Below are 17739 nucleotides of genomic sequence, written 5' to 3'. Positions count from 1 at the left end.
ATTTTTATATTGGAGCAAATGTTTTATTCTTTTCAGGGATTATGGAATTAAAAATAAAATATCAAACAAAGACTCTCCATTTTTTTTCTTTTGGTGATTAACCTAGAGATTACGATATCCCATTCTTATCTTACTGCAATCTAATTAACAATGACTACTACTTAGGCATCTATAGGCCACCTTAAACCAAATGCCAAATACACTATTTCCATCATGCAATGAACTGTTGTCACTCAATGTCATTGTTTACTGGGCCTGATAGAATTCAACTCATGATGAGTAGTTTTGGTCTAACAGCTACTAGATCAAGGGTCAGTCTCTCAGTTATTACTAGGATTGATGCAGTAGTCTGCCTAAAACTCTCTCTCTCTCTCTCTCTCTCTATTTTGAGTTGAGGTCTCACTCTGTCACCCAGGCTAGAGTGCAGTGGCATGATCACAGCTCACTGCAACCACAGCCTCCTGTGCTCAGGTGATCTATCCATCTCAGTCTCCTGAGTAGCTAGGACTATAGGCACGCATCACCACCCCCAGCTAATTTTTATTTTTGTAGAAATAAGGGAGGTCTTGCTATTTTTCCTAGGCTGGTCTTGACTCCCAGGCTCAAGCAATCCTTCTGCCTCAGTTTCCCTAAGTGCTGGGATTACCCAGGTGTGAGCCACCATGCCCAGTACTGAACTGCTATTTAAATAGTAACTAGTCTGCTGAAGACGATGTGGCTTGCTCAAGAACTCTGGGGTGTTGTGACCCTCCTCTTATAGCTATCTGGAGACTCCACAAAACAGCGCAGATTATTCCAGGTTATTGTATTAGTTATCTATTGTGTAACAAATTATTACCAAGTTTATCAGCCTGAAAACAGTAAGCATTATCTCATACAGTTTCTGCAGGCCAGAAATCCAGAAGCAGTTTTCTGGATGGCCCTGGTTGGGGGTTTCTCTGGCTTGAGGGTGCAGCAAAACTTTCAGCCAGGGCTGTGGCCCTCCGAACAATTGCTGGATCTGGAGGGGCCACCTGCATGGCCATTGGCAAAAGCTCTTGTTTCCCACTGGTCTTTGAACAGAGGCCTCAGTTCCTTGGAATATGGACCTCTCCAGAGGACTGCTTGAGTGTTGTTAAGACATGGCATAAGATTTCCTTAAACGAAGTGATCCAGAAGAGAGAGTAAGAATAGTGCTTATCACCAAGCAGGTGGCTCACATCTGTAATCCCAGCACTTTGGGAAGTGATGGCAAGAAGATTTCCTGAAGCCCAGGGGTTCGAGACCAGCCTGGGCAAATTGGCAAGACCTCGTCTCTACAATTTAAAAAAAATTAGCTGGGTGTGGTAGGGTGTGCCTGTAGTTCCAGATACTTGGAAGGCTGAGGTGGAAGGATTGCTTGAGCCCAACAGGTCAAGGCTGTGGTGGCCATGAGTATGCCATTGCACTCTAACCTGGTTGATAGAGTGAGACTACAACTCAAAAAAAAAAAAAAATAGTGTTCATAATTCCAAAAGATACAATCCTGAATACCATAATCCCAAATGTTGACATCTTTAAAGATGAAAATCCCTAAATTTCAAAATCCCTAACATCTAAAATCCTCAAAATCACACTTAGTGCATTTATCATTGTATACAGGATAGTTGCATCTTCTTAGTTGCATCATGTTAAGCTGAATTGTTACTTTGTTTTTTGTCTCTATTTGGAAATTTAGTGAGGTTTAAGGAGATACATGTGGATGCCAAGCTAACACTGGGTGGACTTGAGAACTTAATCTTAGATGTCAATTTAGCTGGATTAAGGAATACCTAGAAACCTGGTAAAGCATTCTTTTGGGTATGTCTGTGTGTTTCCAGAGGAGATTATTGTGTATCTGAGTAGACCAGGTGAGAAAGATCTGCCCTCAATGTTTCCCAGTGTTTCAAAGATCACATATAAACTTAAAATGCAGGCAAAAAAGGAATCTCCCCTGCCAAAGTATTCACTTGTGTCCTTTACACATAATGCCATGCTTGCCTTCAGAAAAACGTCCTGCCTCAGAAAATTAAAAGAAAATCTGACAAACTCAGAGACCTCCTAAACCAAAGATTCTTGCTTATACTGAGGTTTCCCCCATGTTACAAAACATGCTAAATGGTGGACTATTCTTCGATAGAGATTTGAAGATAGACTTCTTCTATAGAAGATATAACAAGAAAACTAAAGCATGTTTCACTTTGGCTAATGGATGTGTTGACTGAAATTGAAGGCTGTTGAGGCAGAAATAATTTGCTAAATGTTTATTGGAAGTCAAATGTAAGAACAACCAGGAAAGGCACACCAACAAAGTTGTCTGTCACAAGTTGAAAGGCTGTCACAAGTTGAAAGGCTGTCACAAGTTGAAAGGCTTTTCAGAAGGGAGGGGGACGTCTCACATTCAAACTGCACCAGAGGTGACAATCATTAGCTACAGATGACAGCAAACAGGCTAAAATATTTTATGGGCAAGACAGTCAGTAAAACTTTATGATTCAGAAACAAATCAGCATTCTTTCCAATGTCAGTAGGTTAAATATTAGTACGTCAACAGTTTGAGGAACTCATGATAAGATTGAGGGACTCAGGATAAGATTTTTTACTCAGGGACAGGATGGAAGCCATGAATCATAAGACCTTTCCCAGGTTGTTAATTCGGAAGCCTGCCAAATGTGACCTGTAGGTTATCAGACAGTACTTTCAAAATTGTCTCTACTGGGTTTTTTTTTTTGTTTTTTTTTTGTCACTATATAATTCATGCCCCTATTGGAGCTAGAACTTATCCACCCATTTATGTATTAATGATGGAAAAAAGTGAAGCACTTTATAAATGTTTATTCGAAGATTTGGTGACTTTGCAGGAGAAAATGGGTTTCAATTAAATCCCCAAACCATAATGACAGATTTGAAGTTAGGCATGATCAAGTGAATATCTAAAGGCAAATATCTAGGTGTTACTAATAAAATGTGTTTTTTTCAATCAGCCCAATGCTTTTGGCAAAAAAATTAGATGAGTGGACTGGCCATGCAATATAGCAATGACGAAAACTTCAGCTTAAAAATTTAACTGAGCTGGGCTCGGCAGCTCAGCCTGTAATCCCACACTTTGGGAGGCTGAAGTGAGTGGATTGCCTGAACCCGTGGGTTCGAGACCCACCTGGGCAACTTGGTGAGACCTCATCTCTACAATAAATTAAAAAATTAGCTGGATGTGGTAGCGTGCACCTGTAGTTCCAGCTAGTTGGAAGGCTGAGGCGGAAGGATCACCGGAGCCCAGCAAGTTGAGGCTGCGGTGGCCGGGAGCGGCCACTGCACTCCAGTCTGGGTGACAGAGTGAGACTCCAAATCAAAAAAAAAAAAAAATTTTTATCTGCATTAGCATTCCTTCCAGTTGTAAAATTCCAGAAACTTTTAATGGCTTTAGCCACATTTTCCTAGAGAAATAGCAAAGTAACTGACTGGTTCAGAAATAATTATGTGCATGATAAGATAAGAAGACTCAATGGTGTTATTGTTCTGTCACCAATATTGTTTCCACCAAATTTATGGTCTGTCTGTGAGCACATACTGAGTATTCAAAACAATATAAAAGCATGGTACAGAAGATGGGACATTTTATTTTTATGTTTATTTTTGAGTCAGGGTCTTACTCTGTTGCCGAGTCTTATGCAGTGGCATGATCAAGTCCTACTGCAGTCTTGACCTCCTGGCCAGAAGGAGTCCTCCCTCCTCAGTCTCTTGAGTACCTGGTACTATAGGCACACGTCATCACACCCGGCTACATTTTTACTTTTTATAGAGATGAGGTCTCACTATGTTGCCCAGACTGTTCTCTAACTCCTGGGTACAAGTGATCCTCCTGCCTCAGCCTCCCAAAATGCTAGGATTACAGGCGTGAGCAACTGTGCATGGCTAGAATGGGAAAATGTAAAAGAAAATGCTCATGTTATTGTATATGGGAATCTGAAGAATTTCAGAGAGAAATACCATGTAGAAAATGAGTATGAATATATTTTCCAAGGAGAGCCTGTCCTCAGAGAAAAAAAGCAGTTATTCATCATCATGCAAGACTTCAAAATATAATTTGTGATTTCATATGTAGAATTTTCTTTTCACTTTTTTTGGTTTCTTTTTCAGTTTTTCCCCCCACTATTTTAAACCATCGACATTACTTTTTATGTTCTGTTATGCATTCCCAATGCTGCAGGTATACATTGTATAAAGACATTCAGAGTTCTCATTTGTTGTATGAATTTTTACAAATTTTAATTCATGGAAGTGCCTTATCACAATGTTGCCTTTGTGTGTAAAAATTGTAGGTGTGCATAAAAACAAGCTTTCTCCGTAAATGAAGAAGTGTCCTTTTTGTACATCTGCATTGGTGAGAGGACAATTTCCTCAAGATCTCAGCTCATTGGGCAACTTTGTATGCAGTGGGGATTCACTGTGGGTTTTGATTGAGCTTGTCAAAAGACTTAGGTTGCCAGTCACAGTATTTCATATGATGGCAGTCGTAAAGCTGGGTACACGCTATTACCAATCATGGTGATAGGCATTTAAACATTTTGCTTTTTGACCTATTTCTTTAAGAATATGGTTCATATATATATGAACTATATATATATATATATATATATATATTTTTTTTTTTTTTTTTTTTTTTTTGAGTTGGAGTCTTACTCTGTTGCCTAAGCTGGAGAGCAGTGGCATGCTTATAACCACTGCAGCCTCGACCTACTGGGCTCAGGTGGTCCTTCTGACTCAGCCTTCCAAGTAGCTGGAACTACAGGTATGTGCCACCATGCCTGGATAATTTTTTGATTTATTGTAGAGATGAGGTCTCAAGTTGCCTAGGCAGGTCTTGAACCCATGGGCTCAAGCAATCCTCTCACCTCGGCCTCCCAAAGTACTGGGATTAAAGGTGTGAGCCACTGCACCCTGCCTAGAACACGGTTCATTAACTGTTATATCTGGGCAACTATCATTAGTATCCCTGAGTGTTTACATTTGCAAAAATGTGTATGTTATTATTGTCTAGTTTATTGCATAAAGTAAAAGTGAACAAAAAAGTGTTCTGTAGATTTTATATGTTTATCAAATAAGTCCTTTAAAAATGTAAGTAAATGTCTTTTAAAGCATTTTTAAAATTATTTTTTCCAGTTTACCTTTTCAGGATTATGGCCCAGACCCAAGCAAGAACATGTCTTGGTTCCTTCTGCCCCTAATCTTGGAAGCTGTACACAGTCCCTTTTGCAGGGATGTCAATCACTCACCCACATAAATGCCCACATCATTACCTTTTCTTTACTCCAGCGGCAACCTTCTTCCAGGGACTATACCCAGATGTTTAGATAGAGTCATAGATGACCGCAAGTGAAAGCAGGCTGTAGATTCTAGGTGTCAGTTCACTGTTCCTTCCAGGCTTTTATCCCTTAACCGTTTTGTTTACAGGCTACTTCTACAACGTGTCTTGTGTTTCCCAGGCACCATCAGACGGGTGGCATGCCACCCTGTCTTTTAGAAGCTTTCTATGTAGCTCCTTAGGAAAACCAGCAATGACTTTGTGTGACCTTAAATGTCCAATTTTGTCACTCAACACCAGGCAACTGCTAAAAGCTTTTTGTTGTTTTGTTTTGCTTTCCCTAGAAGCAGGTTCCTGGCTAGGCCAAGCCCAGATCATTAGCCCACACTCAGAACTGGCAAATGTCTCCAGAGATGAGAATAAAAAACAGTCCACTGATAAGTAAATTGTGTTATTGTCATACAATGGAACACAACACAGTGGTGATAATGATGGAATTATTGCTACCAGCCACAGTATGCATGGATCTTACAATGTTGAGCAAAGAAAGAAGCCAGACACAAAATATTCATACTCTATGATTTCATTTATATGCCTTTCAAAATCTGACACAATTAATTTATTGTCTAAAAACCAGGACAGTGGTTACGTTGGAAGGGTAAACAGTGGTTGGTAACAGGAATGAGGGGTGAGCTATGACTGCACCACTGCCCTCCAGCTTGGGCAATAGAGCAAGACCCTATCCATAAAAAATAAAAACCAACCAACCTACCAACAAACTCAACCTAAAATGTAGGAATTATTTTTTTATTTTAGCGTTCTAGTAATGTTCTACTTCTAGGATGCTAGTTACATGAACAAGTTTGTGTGTGTGTGTGTGTTTTTTAATTTGTTGATCCTAATACTTAGGACTTGTGTACATTTTCTGTTTTCATGTTTTACTTAACAACAACTTTACATTAAAAACCCTGGCTTGGCATAGTGGCTCACACCTACAATCCCAGCACTTTGGAGGCCAAGATAGGAGGATTGCTTTAGGCCAGGAGTTTGAGAGCAGCCTGGGAAATACGGCAAGACTTCATCTCTACAAAAAATTTAAAAACTAGCACCTGTAGCCCCAGCTACTCAGGAAGCTGGTGTGGGAGGATCACTTTAGTCCAGAGGGTCAAGGCTGCAGTAAGCTATGATTACATCACTGCACTCCAGTCTAGGCAACAGAGCAAGACCCTATCTCTAAAAAATAAAAACCAACCCACCTACCAACAAACTCAACCTAAAATGCAGGAATTATTTTTCATTTTTGATGTTTCCACTTATTTGAATTTTTCAAATAAAATTATAATAAATATATAATATGCTAAGTCACAGGAGGTTTAATATGCAACTGAAAACCACTAGGATTTCTAGAAACACCAGGGCTTATCTCAGTGTAAGTGTGAGCATTTGAGCAGGCTTGGTGCCTTTCTCTTCAAGGTATTTTTCCTCCCGTGTTGGAACTGTGTCCCAGTTCATAGAAGTGATGGTCATCACTGATCTCTTCATGGACCTTACAAAAACAGCATCTTCTGGGTCATCAAACACAGTTCTGCAAAAATAGCAATGATATCAGATACAAGTCAATTGGACCAAAATGAATTTTTAACTTAAATGAATAAATGCTATACATTTCTGTGTTTTTTGGTAATATAGTTATACTAACAAATAATTTGTGGGTTCTGCTGACAAATGACTTTCAGGCTTAGTGGCACTATTTTTATTGTACATACTGTTTATTTTTAAAATGAAATATTTGAATCTATTTGGGAATCAGCTATGATGGTTTACGTCTCACATACTCATGAAGTCATGTTTTGAAACTATGTTAAATGAGATAGTTAAAAATTTATAGACATACAAGGGGGACCACCCAAAAACTGGAATTATCTTTTTTTTTTTTTTTTGGAGAGCAGGCCCCTTGGAGTACAGGCTTCCCCCACTAGGTAAGGGTTCTGGGAGCCCATCGGCCTCAATGTACCAGCTAGCATTGTTGTGAGGGGCTGTGTTCAACTTCAGTGAATTTTTTTGGAGATTCTTTCAATGCATTTGCCCATTTCATGATGGGTGATTTACAAGCGCACCTGCCCACACTGCTCTGGATATTCAGCAACTTTTGACCAAAATGGCATGACCCCTGTGCCCCACCCTCCCTTTTCACTCAATCTTGCACCAAGCAACTGTTTTTTTGTTTCCCCAGATGAAAAAATTCCTTAAGGGGAAATGTTTTCCCACGTGGAAGAAGTGAAACAAAAAATGGCAGAAGAACTAAAACGCATCAAAATTGACAAGTTCAAAAACTGTTTTGAGCAGTGGAAAAATCTTCTTGATAGGTGTATTGCATCAAAAAGAGAGTACTTTGAAGGTGAAAGTTAATTTATTGAGTCAGTCTCACTCTGTTGCCCATGTCTACCACAGCCTTGAACTGCTGGACTCAGGCGGTCCTTCGGCCTCAGCCTTTCAAGAAGCTAGATTCACAAATGCATGCCACCATGCCCAGCTAGTTTTGGGATTTATTGTTGAGATGAGGTCTCGCCAAGTTGCCCAGGCTGGTCTCGAAACCGTGGGCTCAGGCAATCCTCTTTCCTCCACCTCCCAAAGTGCTGGTATTACAGGTGTGAGCCACTGGGCCCAGCTGAAGGTGAGTGAAGTTTAAACATGTAAGAATAAATATGCAATATTTTATAAATAAACTCTGTTTTTTTTGGAGGGCCCCTCCTCATGTGCATATTATTATCTTAAATTTATTTTATTTCAAATTTATTTCTCTTCATTATGCGACATTGTATAAATGTGCATGTGAATAGTATTCAACACTGTATCCAAAGAAAAACTTAAGTGCAAAAATAAAAAATAATGATGACAAAATCATTGATATTCATGAATTTAAAATGTCTTTCATAGTATTAAGGAAGTATTTGCCTTTGAAAATGTAAATACTAGTGAATATAAAATGTTAATCTACATGATAATTGCCCTGACTGAACATATTTGGAGGAAAAGTAAACAAGGAAGGTGAAGACCTTCATTTGAGATAGATAATAATTAAGCTTTATTTTTTAAACATCAAATGTTTTTTTATTTATTTGGGGTTTTACTGATAATATTTATCAAATATGAATACTTAGCTTGAAATCATGTATCACAAAAAAAGACATAGCAAGGTTTCCCACCCATTGAATAGTCATTTTGAATTTATTAAAATCTATTTTAGAAAATGGGAATAATTTATAGGGAACAACACAATTATGAAATAATCTGATAATAAAATATTTAAAACTCACTTACTTGTCTACATTATTCGCAAATGCAAAATCTAAAAGAGAACATGTTTAAATTAGTATTTTTCCAGTATCTATACAGCATTTTAAAACAATGGAACAGTGCTGTTAAAGAAGCCTAGAGTATAACTTTGTTTTCAAGCCACCCTTTATATAAATAGTTCAATCTATCAAAAATGCCTTTTTAACCTAACCTGAAACTGAAATTTCCTCTTAGATATGGTGGGTTTTACCTTAGGTTTTGAGGCAAATTCTTCAATACAATAAAAATCTCAAAACCTTGAGAACAGAATGCGTAATCAATTTTCAGTTTACCCACTGAATTCAAGTGGGAATTTTAATAATTAAGACATTGAGGCTTGTATGTAGTAATGAATACTTTTTCTTCTGATAGGCACATGCATCTATAAATGAACTAAGAGACCAAACAAGGGGAAATATTTGGGGGCATTTCAACCATTTGAATTCTTGGCATTAAGTTCAAAGAAACAGAATAAACAAACCCTAGATCACAAGAATCAGTATCTTCCCTAGCTTTGGAGCTCAAAGACTAGTCCTCAAAGCCTAGATTTCTTATGGACTGTCATTGCTTTGTTTATTTCTCTCCAGAAGGCCTAGTGCCAGGTCAGAGATGGAAACTACCAGCACCTGTTGGACCAGTAAAGCCCATGGTATGAGCTCTGGCAGATTCTCAAGCAGCAGAGAGCACACAGCCCCTCTGCCGCGGGAGAATTCATGGCATCGTTCCCTTCACAAGTGGCTGATGCAAGTCTCTCATGCGTTTCTGATCATTCCAGGCACTTTCTTTCTCTACATTTTTCTCCCAGTTTTATTAAGGCCTAATTAACAAAATAAAAATTATATATATTTAAGGTGTACAACTTGATGTTGTGATATATGTATACACTGTGAAATAAGCACCACAACAAATTAACACAGAGATCACCCACATAGTTATCTTTTGCTTTGTGTGTGTGTGTGTGTGTGTGTGTTGAGAACACTTAAGATCTACCCTATGTAAATTTAAAATTTCCAATATTGTTTGTTTGTTTGTTTGTTTGTTTATTTATTGAGTAGGAATCTCACTCTGTCATCCAGGCTGGAGTGTAGTGGCACACTCGCGGCCACCGTGGCCTTGACTTGCTGGGTTTAGGTGATCCGTCCACCTCAGTCTTCCAAGTAACAGGAACTATAGGCATGAGCCACCACACTTGGCTAATTTTTTGATTTATTCTAGAGATGATGTCTCTCCAAGTTGCCCAGGCTGGTCTCAAGTCCCTGGCCTTAGGCAATCTTGCTTCCACCTCCCAAAGTGCTGGGATTATAGGCATGAGCCACTGCGCCCGGCTGCTCATAAATTTCAATTATCTGTTTTCTCTGGATTCTGTCCTGCCTTGTGTTGTACTGATGCGCTCTTGGTGAATTGCCACTTGTTGAATAGTCTGTTGGGTTTTTAAAGAAGGTATTACTCTTCTTTCTCCCTGAGTAGTAGAAGCCTCAGCGGGCTGGCCCAGGCTCTGTGACACCATGCCCAGCCCAGCCCCAGATCCTGGAGCTCTGTCTAGAGCAGATACAATGGAAATCCAGCAGTTTCTTTTCTTTTTTTTTTTTTTTTTTGAGTTGGAGTCTCACTCTGTCGCCCAGACTGGTGTGCAGTGGCCGCTCCCGGCCACCGCAGCCTCGCCTGCTGGGCTCCGGTGATTCTTCCGCCTCCAAGTAGCCGGAATTACAGGCAGGCGCTACCACACCCCCGGCTGATTTTTTGCTTTATTGTAGAGATGAGGTCTCGCTGCCCAGGCAGGTCTCGAACCTGCGGGCTCAGGCAATCCACTCACCTCAGCCTCCCAAAGGCGCGGGATCACAGGCTGAGCCACCGAGCCCGGCTCAGCAGTTTCACTTTTGCACCACTGGTAGATATTTCTAAATCATGTTGGTATTTTATTTTAAATACCACTTAATGTCTTTCGCATTTAGGTAGTTGGTGGGAAATCGGCAAAATGTCACAGTGTACTTAAAGATGGAAAAGTTCAAAATGTTTTGGTTCTGAGGATATTGTTGTCATGCAGTAAGACCCAAAGACATGAGTGGAAATAGGTACAAGCCCTTTAACCATATTTATTTGATAAAAACTGATAACTGGGGTTTGAAGAAAACTTATAAGTGACCATGCTTTTCAAGCGACTTGAAAAATAACTGATTTCTTTCTCAATTTAAGATTAAGGATGATAAAATCAAAATACGGTTTTGCAATTTCTTTGGAAACATTTCCAAGCATGGTTTCTTTCCAAAGAATTCAGAGTTCTTAATGTGGGCGCCATAATAAACTAAGGTTTATAACTAAACAAATATCGAAGCTACAAAACTATAAGGATAAATTCTCTATTCTTACCTAGTGGGCTTTATTAGATTCATTATAAATGTTTGGTTAAATAAGATAAGCTAAAATAAGCAAGACTATGAGCCGAAATGCTTTTTAGTTGCTATGATATAGTGGCGTTTGTAGAAAATGAGTAGATTAATGGCTCATGCTGTCACTTTTTAGAGGCTATTGTCAACATATCTGTGAATTAAGAATATAAATTTACGACTGGGCACAGTAGTTTATACCTGTAATCCCAGCACTTTGGGAAGCCAGGGTGGGAAGATCATTTGAGGCCAGGAATTTAAGAACAACTTGGGCAACAAAATGAGATTCCCCAACTCTATAAAAAAATTACAAAAAAAAAAAATAGCTGAGTGTGGTGGATCATACCTGTAGTCCCAGCTACTCAAGAGACTGAGATGGGAGGATGGCTTGAGCCCAGGAGTTGGAGGATGAAGTGAGCTATGATCACACCAACGCACTCTAGCCTGGATGACAAAGTGAGACCCTGTCTCAAAAAAAAAAAAAAAAAAGTAAAAAGAATTTAGAAGAAAAAATTTCCAATGCAATAAAATACTCTCCTTTTCTTTTATTCCTTCAATTTTGTTTTTGGAGGTTTAATATGAAAAGCAGCCAAGAGAATAAAAAGGATTATAATCATTTCAGCAGTCTGGTTAAACAAAAGAATGTAAATCCTAAAGGTAGTGATCAACTCTCACCTCACACTTGTTATAATCATAGCACTGAAAAGTAGATGGAAGTGGCCTTGAAGTGCTTGCTATTGTCTGCATTAGCTGTTTTTTTTTTTTTTTGAGTTGGAGTGTCACTCTGTCACCCAGACTGGAGTGCAGTGGCTGCACCCGGACACCGCAGCCTCGACCTGCTGGGCCCCGGGGATCCTTCTGCCTCAGCCTTTCAAGTAGCTGGAACTACAGGCGCGTGCTACCACGCCTGGCTCATTTTGATTTATTGTAGAGAGGAGGTCTCACCAAGTTGCCCAGGCGGGTCTCAAACCCACGGGCTCAGGCAATCCACTCACCTCAGCCTCCCAAAGGCGCGGGATTACAGGCTGAGCCACCGAACCTGGCTTGCATTCGCTGTTTTTAAGATGGGGGACCTATCTGCAGATTCCTTTCCTGCAACAGCACGCCTTGCTCCCAGTCATTCTACATCATTCTGTTGGTCTATCGCCTCACATATGAAGAAAACCCAAGGAAGCATCTGGCTGATAGAATAGCTCAACTTATTATACACTTGGTATGTGTCAGATCAAATGTCTCAATGTTTTATATCTTAAGCATCACAATGGCCAAAGGAAGATACTATACTCGTTTTAAAAATCAGAAAGTTGAAGCAAATTAATATCCAAATAAATAAAACTTTTTTTTTTTAGTCAGTTCTCTTTCTGTTGCTCAGGGTAGAGTGCAGTGGCATGATCACAGCTCACAGCAGCCTCAACCTCCTGGGCTCATGCAATCCTTCCACCTCAGCCTCTTGAGTAGCTGGGACTCTAGGTGTGTGCCACCACACTAGGCTAAATTTTTTACATTTTTTGTAGAGATGAAGGTTTCGATGTGTTGCCTAAGCTGGTCTCGAACTCCTAGGTTTAAGCAATCTTCCTGCCTCGGGCTCTTAAAGTGCTGGGATGACAGGCACGAGACACTGTACCTGGCCCCAAAATACAACTTTTAATGACTAGCAGAGCTGGTGTTCAAACACAAGGGAGTCTAATCCCAAGTGACCTCCATCCTAAGTGTTCTCTACCTTGAGAGAACACCAGAATCAGCTGAAAGTCTTCCCACCCTTGAGTTTCCAATTGAGTCAATCTGGTTTGGGACAAGTATTTGCAACTGTAACAAGTTCCTAAGTGACACTGACATTGTTGGTTTGGAGACCATCCTCTGAGAACCACTGCTCTATGCTATACTCGTTCACAGCCACAACAAGTCCTCTGTACATTACTTCCATTCTATGGGAAATAGTAGGGATAAAAGAACAAATCAAATGACACCCTGAGAAAACAAACATAAAAATGGAGGCATGCCACAATATAACTGGCCTGGTCCCTTAAAAAACCTACAGGGAAAAAAATGGAGATACATTTCTAAATTAAAAGATACTGAAGCTGGGTGCGGTGGCTCAGGGCCATAATTCCAGTACTTTGGGAGGCTGAGGTGAGAGGATTGCCGAGCCCAGGGTTTCAAGACATGCTTGGGCAACTTGGTGAGACCTCATCTCTACAATAAATCCAAAAATTAGCCGGGCATGGTAGCGTGGGCCTGTACTTCCAGCTACTTGGACGGCTGAGGTGGAAGGATAGCCTGAACCCAGCAGGTCAAGGCTGCAGTGGCCATGAGGGTGCCACTGCACTCCAACCATGGCAACTGTAAAAAAAAAAACAAAAAAAAAAGACACTGAAGAACCATAGTGACAAAATAAAGCTGTGAACCTTGAATGGACTCTTGTTTGAAAAAGCAGGTATAGAAACCACCTTGGGACTACTGGGAAAATGTGCAGCATATGGATTACATTTTTAAATACTATAAATAAATCAGGTTTTTTTTGTAGGTGTGATAGTGGCATTGTGGTTACACAGGAGAATGTCCTTATTTTTAAACGTGCAGGCAGAAGTATTTAGGAGTGTGAAAGTTGCAGATATGAGGACAGAACCACTCTTGTCATATTCAAACAAATTAGAGGCAGGAAGGCACGAGGGAGGAAAGCTGATGCCTGCATGTCTGAGATAAGACCCGTCTCAAGGACGTTCCAAAATAACCCAAGAAATTCCTTCATGTTCTTCACACATCCCATGATTGTCACAACGTATATGTCGCACATATGCACATATTTCCATGATCAAGTTTTTCACTAGATGTTCTTTGGGACTGCAGAAATTCAGGGAAGATGCTCTCAAGAGAACCCTTGCCTAGTAACAGTGCCTAACAGCATCTCCACCAATGAACCAGTGGCTTTGGGCCTCTGGAACCAATGAATTCTAAGCAGTTCGTGTGAAATCCTTTTTGACAAATAGAAGCTTCCCTTCCCGTTCTGTTTCTGGTGTCCTTGTGACTTGCCATAGCTGTGCACCCGGGATTAGAATTCTTTTTGCTTACTCCTGAATAAATTCATCATATGAAGGGGAGATTTTTCTCTTGGGTTGACAGGAGTGAAGTGTCACGATGTCTGCTGTTGAAACATTTATGTGGTTCAGCAATATATTGATGCTTCCAATTTACACTGTAGATGGGGATGATCAATGAAGTGTAAGTAGAAGCTTCTGAGGAGGTCTGTTTGTCCTGAATGAAGAGGTAAAGTCTCATATATGGAGGCTGGTGAATATGGCAGGATGTTAATAATTGTTAAATATAAATGGGCTTATACAGGTATTTGTTTATTTATTTAGAGTTGAGATCTCACTCTGTTGCCCAGGCTGGAGTACAGTGGCACATTCATGGCTCACTGCAGCCTCGATCTCCTGGATCCAGGTAATCCTCCTGCCTTACCCTACAGGCAGGTACCACCACAATGGGCTAATTGTTTTTGATTTTTTTTTAGAGATGAGTTCTCGCTGTGTTGCCTAGGCTGGTTTCAGACTTCTGGGCTCAAAAAATCCTCCTGGATTGGTCTCTCAAAGTGCTAGGATTACAGGCAGGAAACACCACACCCGGCCTTGTTTTTAGATATTTCTTAACTATTTTTGTGAGCAAATTTTCACAAGAAAATAGTTGAGGGAAAAGTCTTAATTCAGGCCTCATTATTCTTTTCCCACCCTTGTTCATTCTTGAATAATAATTTAATTGGTTATAAAATTCTTGATTGACCATTACTTTTCCTTAGCTTTTTTTTTGGAGTTAGAGTCTCATTCTCTCACCCAGGCTGGAGTGCAGTGGCACAATCACAGCCACCGCAATTCTGACCTACTGAACTCAGGTGATTCTTCCGCCTCAGACTTCCAAGTAGCTGGAATCAAAGGCAAGCACCACCACACCTGGCTAATTTTTGATTTATTGTAGAGAGGAGGTCTCACCAGATTTCCCAGGCTGGTCTCGAACCCCTGGGCTCAGGCAGTCTTCTCATCTCAGTCTCCCAAAGTGCTGGGATTATAGGCATGAGATACCACACCTGGCTCCTAAGCATTTTAAAAGCAGGTCACTGCCTTCTGACTTCCAGGATTGCAGCTGGGGAGTTTGTGAATTTATGTAATTCTTTTGTAGGTAATCTGCATTTTATCTCTTACTGCTTTGGGATCATTTTGCCTTTGGTGTGGATTATAATAATTATTATTTTGGTTATAAGTCTTTTATGTGTTTATATTCATCTGATAAATCTAAGGATTCATATAATTTATCATTTTTTGAAAATTTCCAGCCCTGGTTACTTCAAACATTACCTTCTGCTAAATTTCTCTCAATAATTTTTTTCTTCCAGGAATTATTACTAAGCTTATATTGGACCTTCTCTTTCTAATGTCCCTTCTTGTCTCGGCATTTAATTTATATCTTCTATTTCTTTCTTTCTCTGTTGGGCAGTCCAGGTAGTTTCTTCCAAACCATTTTTTAATTTTAATATTTTCCCCTTCATTTCTAGAAACTTCATTTAGTTCTTTTAAAATGTATGTTGTCCTTTTGGGAAAGAGTCACAAGAAAAATAATTTTGTCTTTGTACCTTCTCACCAACCCTTTCTTCCTTCTTGGGATGGAGATTGATGATCTGGTGTAGCAGTCACCTTGTAACCATAAAACACACTAAGAAGAGCAGGACAAAAGACAGGTGCATTCTTGAACACTGATGACCTTGTAGAACTTTAGACTAACCTTACATGCCCTATCTTTGTACTCTTCGCTATGTGAGAATAATAAACCCCTATGTGTGTACATTTCTGCTACACGTAAGAAATTAAACTCCTACTCATAAAACATCCTGAAAATATTTGTTATCTTTGCACATAACTACCATGTATGTGAGTATGATCAAAATATGAACAGTGCTTATTTCTGGATAGTGGAAGTGCAGATAATCTTTTTTTCTTCTTTACATTTTTCCATAAACACCTAGCCTTGATTAGTAAAACTGTCTGGTGTTTGTGGTCATCAGAGCTTATTTACAGAGCCCTTTATGTTGTGCTAAATACTGGGGGAAGAGCTTCACTGTAGTCTCTCGCTATTAACACATTACCTCATTTAATTTAATATGCATGATTGAAGATGGAAACCGCATCTTCAATTTAACTAGACTAATACAATTAGAAAATATACTATAAAATATTTAGAAATTATTTCACTATATTAGTTTATTGTAAATCATAGTTATTATTATAATTAAGTTACCCAAAAGCTTGAGTAGATTGCGTTTGTCTGTCTGTCTGTCTGTCTGTTTGTTTTTGTAAAATACCTGAAGGTACTCTCTGGGTTGGTTTTTGCTTAAATGGTGATTTAGGATTCCATGAGGCATCTACTTTTCTTCTGAACGCTATTGACTGAATGATATGAGCCTTTCCATGATTAAAAATGGTAATCATTGATCGTCTTTCTTTTTCTGTAACTTCTGATAAATGCAAAAAAGGAATGTCATTACATAGCATTATAAACAGATAGGCTGAGTGATTCAACATAGAAATGAACACTTTGAAAAATATGTTTATCTAAATCATGTTATATGTGAGCATCCTGTCAAAACTGATGTGCAAAGAAGCTGCTACAGTTGTTTTCATAAACTTACAGGGACTCAGTGTACACCCCACATGTCACAAGACCGAGCTCAATCCTTCAGTCTGAAGTGTCCCAGATACTTTCTAGCACATCACAAGGAGGCCTGAAACTGCAGCTTGAGGCACCCCTTCATTTCCTCAACACTATTAGAAAGGAGAGGCATGATCATCAGGCTTTGATGTATCCTCCTAGAAAGATGCTACTCAGTAATAAATTATGAATGTTAAAACCTGTAGAGATAGAAAGGTAAGTAGACAGATGATAATACAGCACAGCACTTGGGAATGTAAGAGGCCTCAAAAAAGGTAAAATGTAATGTGCTGGGGTTGACTGTGTGTGTGGCTTCTGTAAATCAGACAGGCTAGTTTACCTACAGTGTCTAAAGTTGTATTGATAAATGCTTATTGATTTTATCAGTTTCTATATATCAGGGGTGCCAAAAAAATTTATACACATTTTAAGTAATGTTATCTATGCATTACTTTTAGTTCGCCGGAATCAGAAATGTCTGAATACTAATGGTAACCACTCTGAGCTCCTCTTGTAGTTGCAGAAGTCAAACGCGACTTGTATTCATCTTTCATTACTGATATATATTGAGTATTGCAATTTTAACACAGTTTTTCCTCTCTTAAAATGCATATACATTTGTTGGCACCCTCTGTATGGATGTATATACAAATAGGACTTGCAGAATCTCAAAGAAATATGACTTTTAGAACTGAAACAATCCTTATAAGATTTAGTCTAATTCCCTCATTTTTGAGATAAGAAACTCAGGTGCCAGGGGTAAAACAATGTTAATATTATGTTAATATCAAACAACACGTTAATATCAAAACAAGGACTGGCAGAAGTGCTTGCCTGACTCTCAGCCAGGTTTTCCAGTAAAGTGGTAAAAAGACATGCATTTCTAAATTGGGGCAAATTTCAGTTAGCAAACATTTCAAAAATAAATAACAAAGATTTTCATTTACAGAGACAATTATTCAAAGGGATTTTTCGACAAAGATAAATTTTCAAAGGTAATCTTCATTTTTTTTTTTTTTTTTTTTT

At 39.2% G+C, this 17739-nt stretch overlaps 1 protein-coding gene across 1 annotated transcript in view; it reads right to left on the bottom strand.

Moving 5' to 3' along the window:
• Window positions 1-6718: 6718 nt before the first annotated feature.
• LRRC72 (leucine rich repeat containing 72) overlaps window positions 6719-17739 on the bottom strand; it is a 52842-nt gene continuing 41821 nt past the window's right edge. Inside the window, exons 7-9 of the mRNA XM_008055861.1 lie at window positions 16367-16519; window positions 8621-8648; window positions 6719-6884 (exon numbers count right to left, since the gene is read on the bottom strand). Of these exons, the coding sequence (XP_008054052.1) occupies window positions 6719-6884; window positions 8621-8648; window positions 16367-16519 (347 nt within the window). The remainder of the gene's footprint in view (window positions 6885-8620; window positions 8649-16366; window positions 16520-17739) is intronic.

The sequence above is a fragment of the Carlito syrichta genome, unplaced genomic scaffold, assembly GCF_000164805.1.
Source record: "Carlito syrichta isolate Samal-C Ts95f unplaced genomic scaffold, Tarsius_syrichta-2.0.1 Scaffold301993, whole genome shotgun sequence".
In the NCBI taxonomy this organism is placed as follows: domain Eukaryota; kingdom Metazoa; phylum Chordata; class Mammalia; order Primates; family Tarsiidae; genus Carlito; species Carlito syrichta.
Note: the sequence above shows the minus strand (reverse complement) of the source record. Positions and strands in the feature narration are given on the sequence as shown.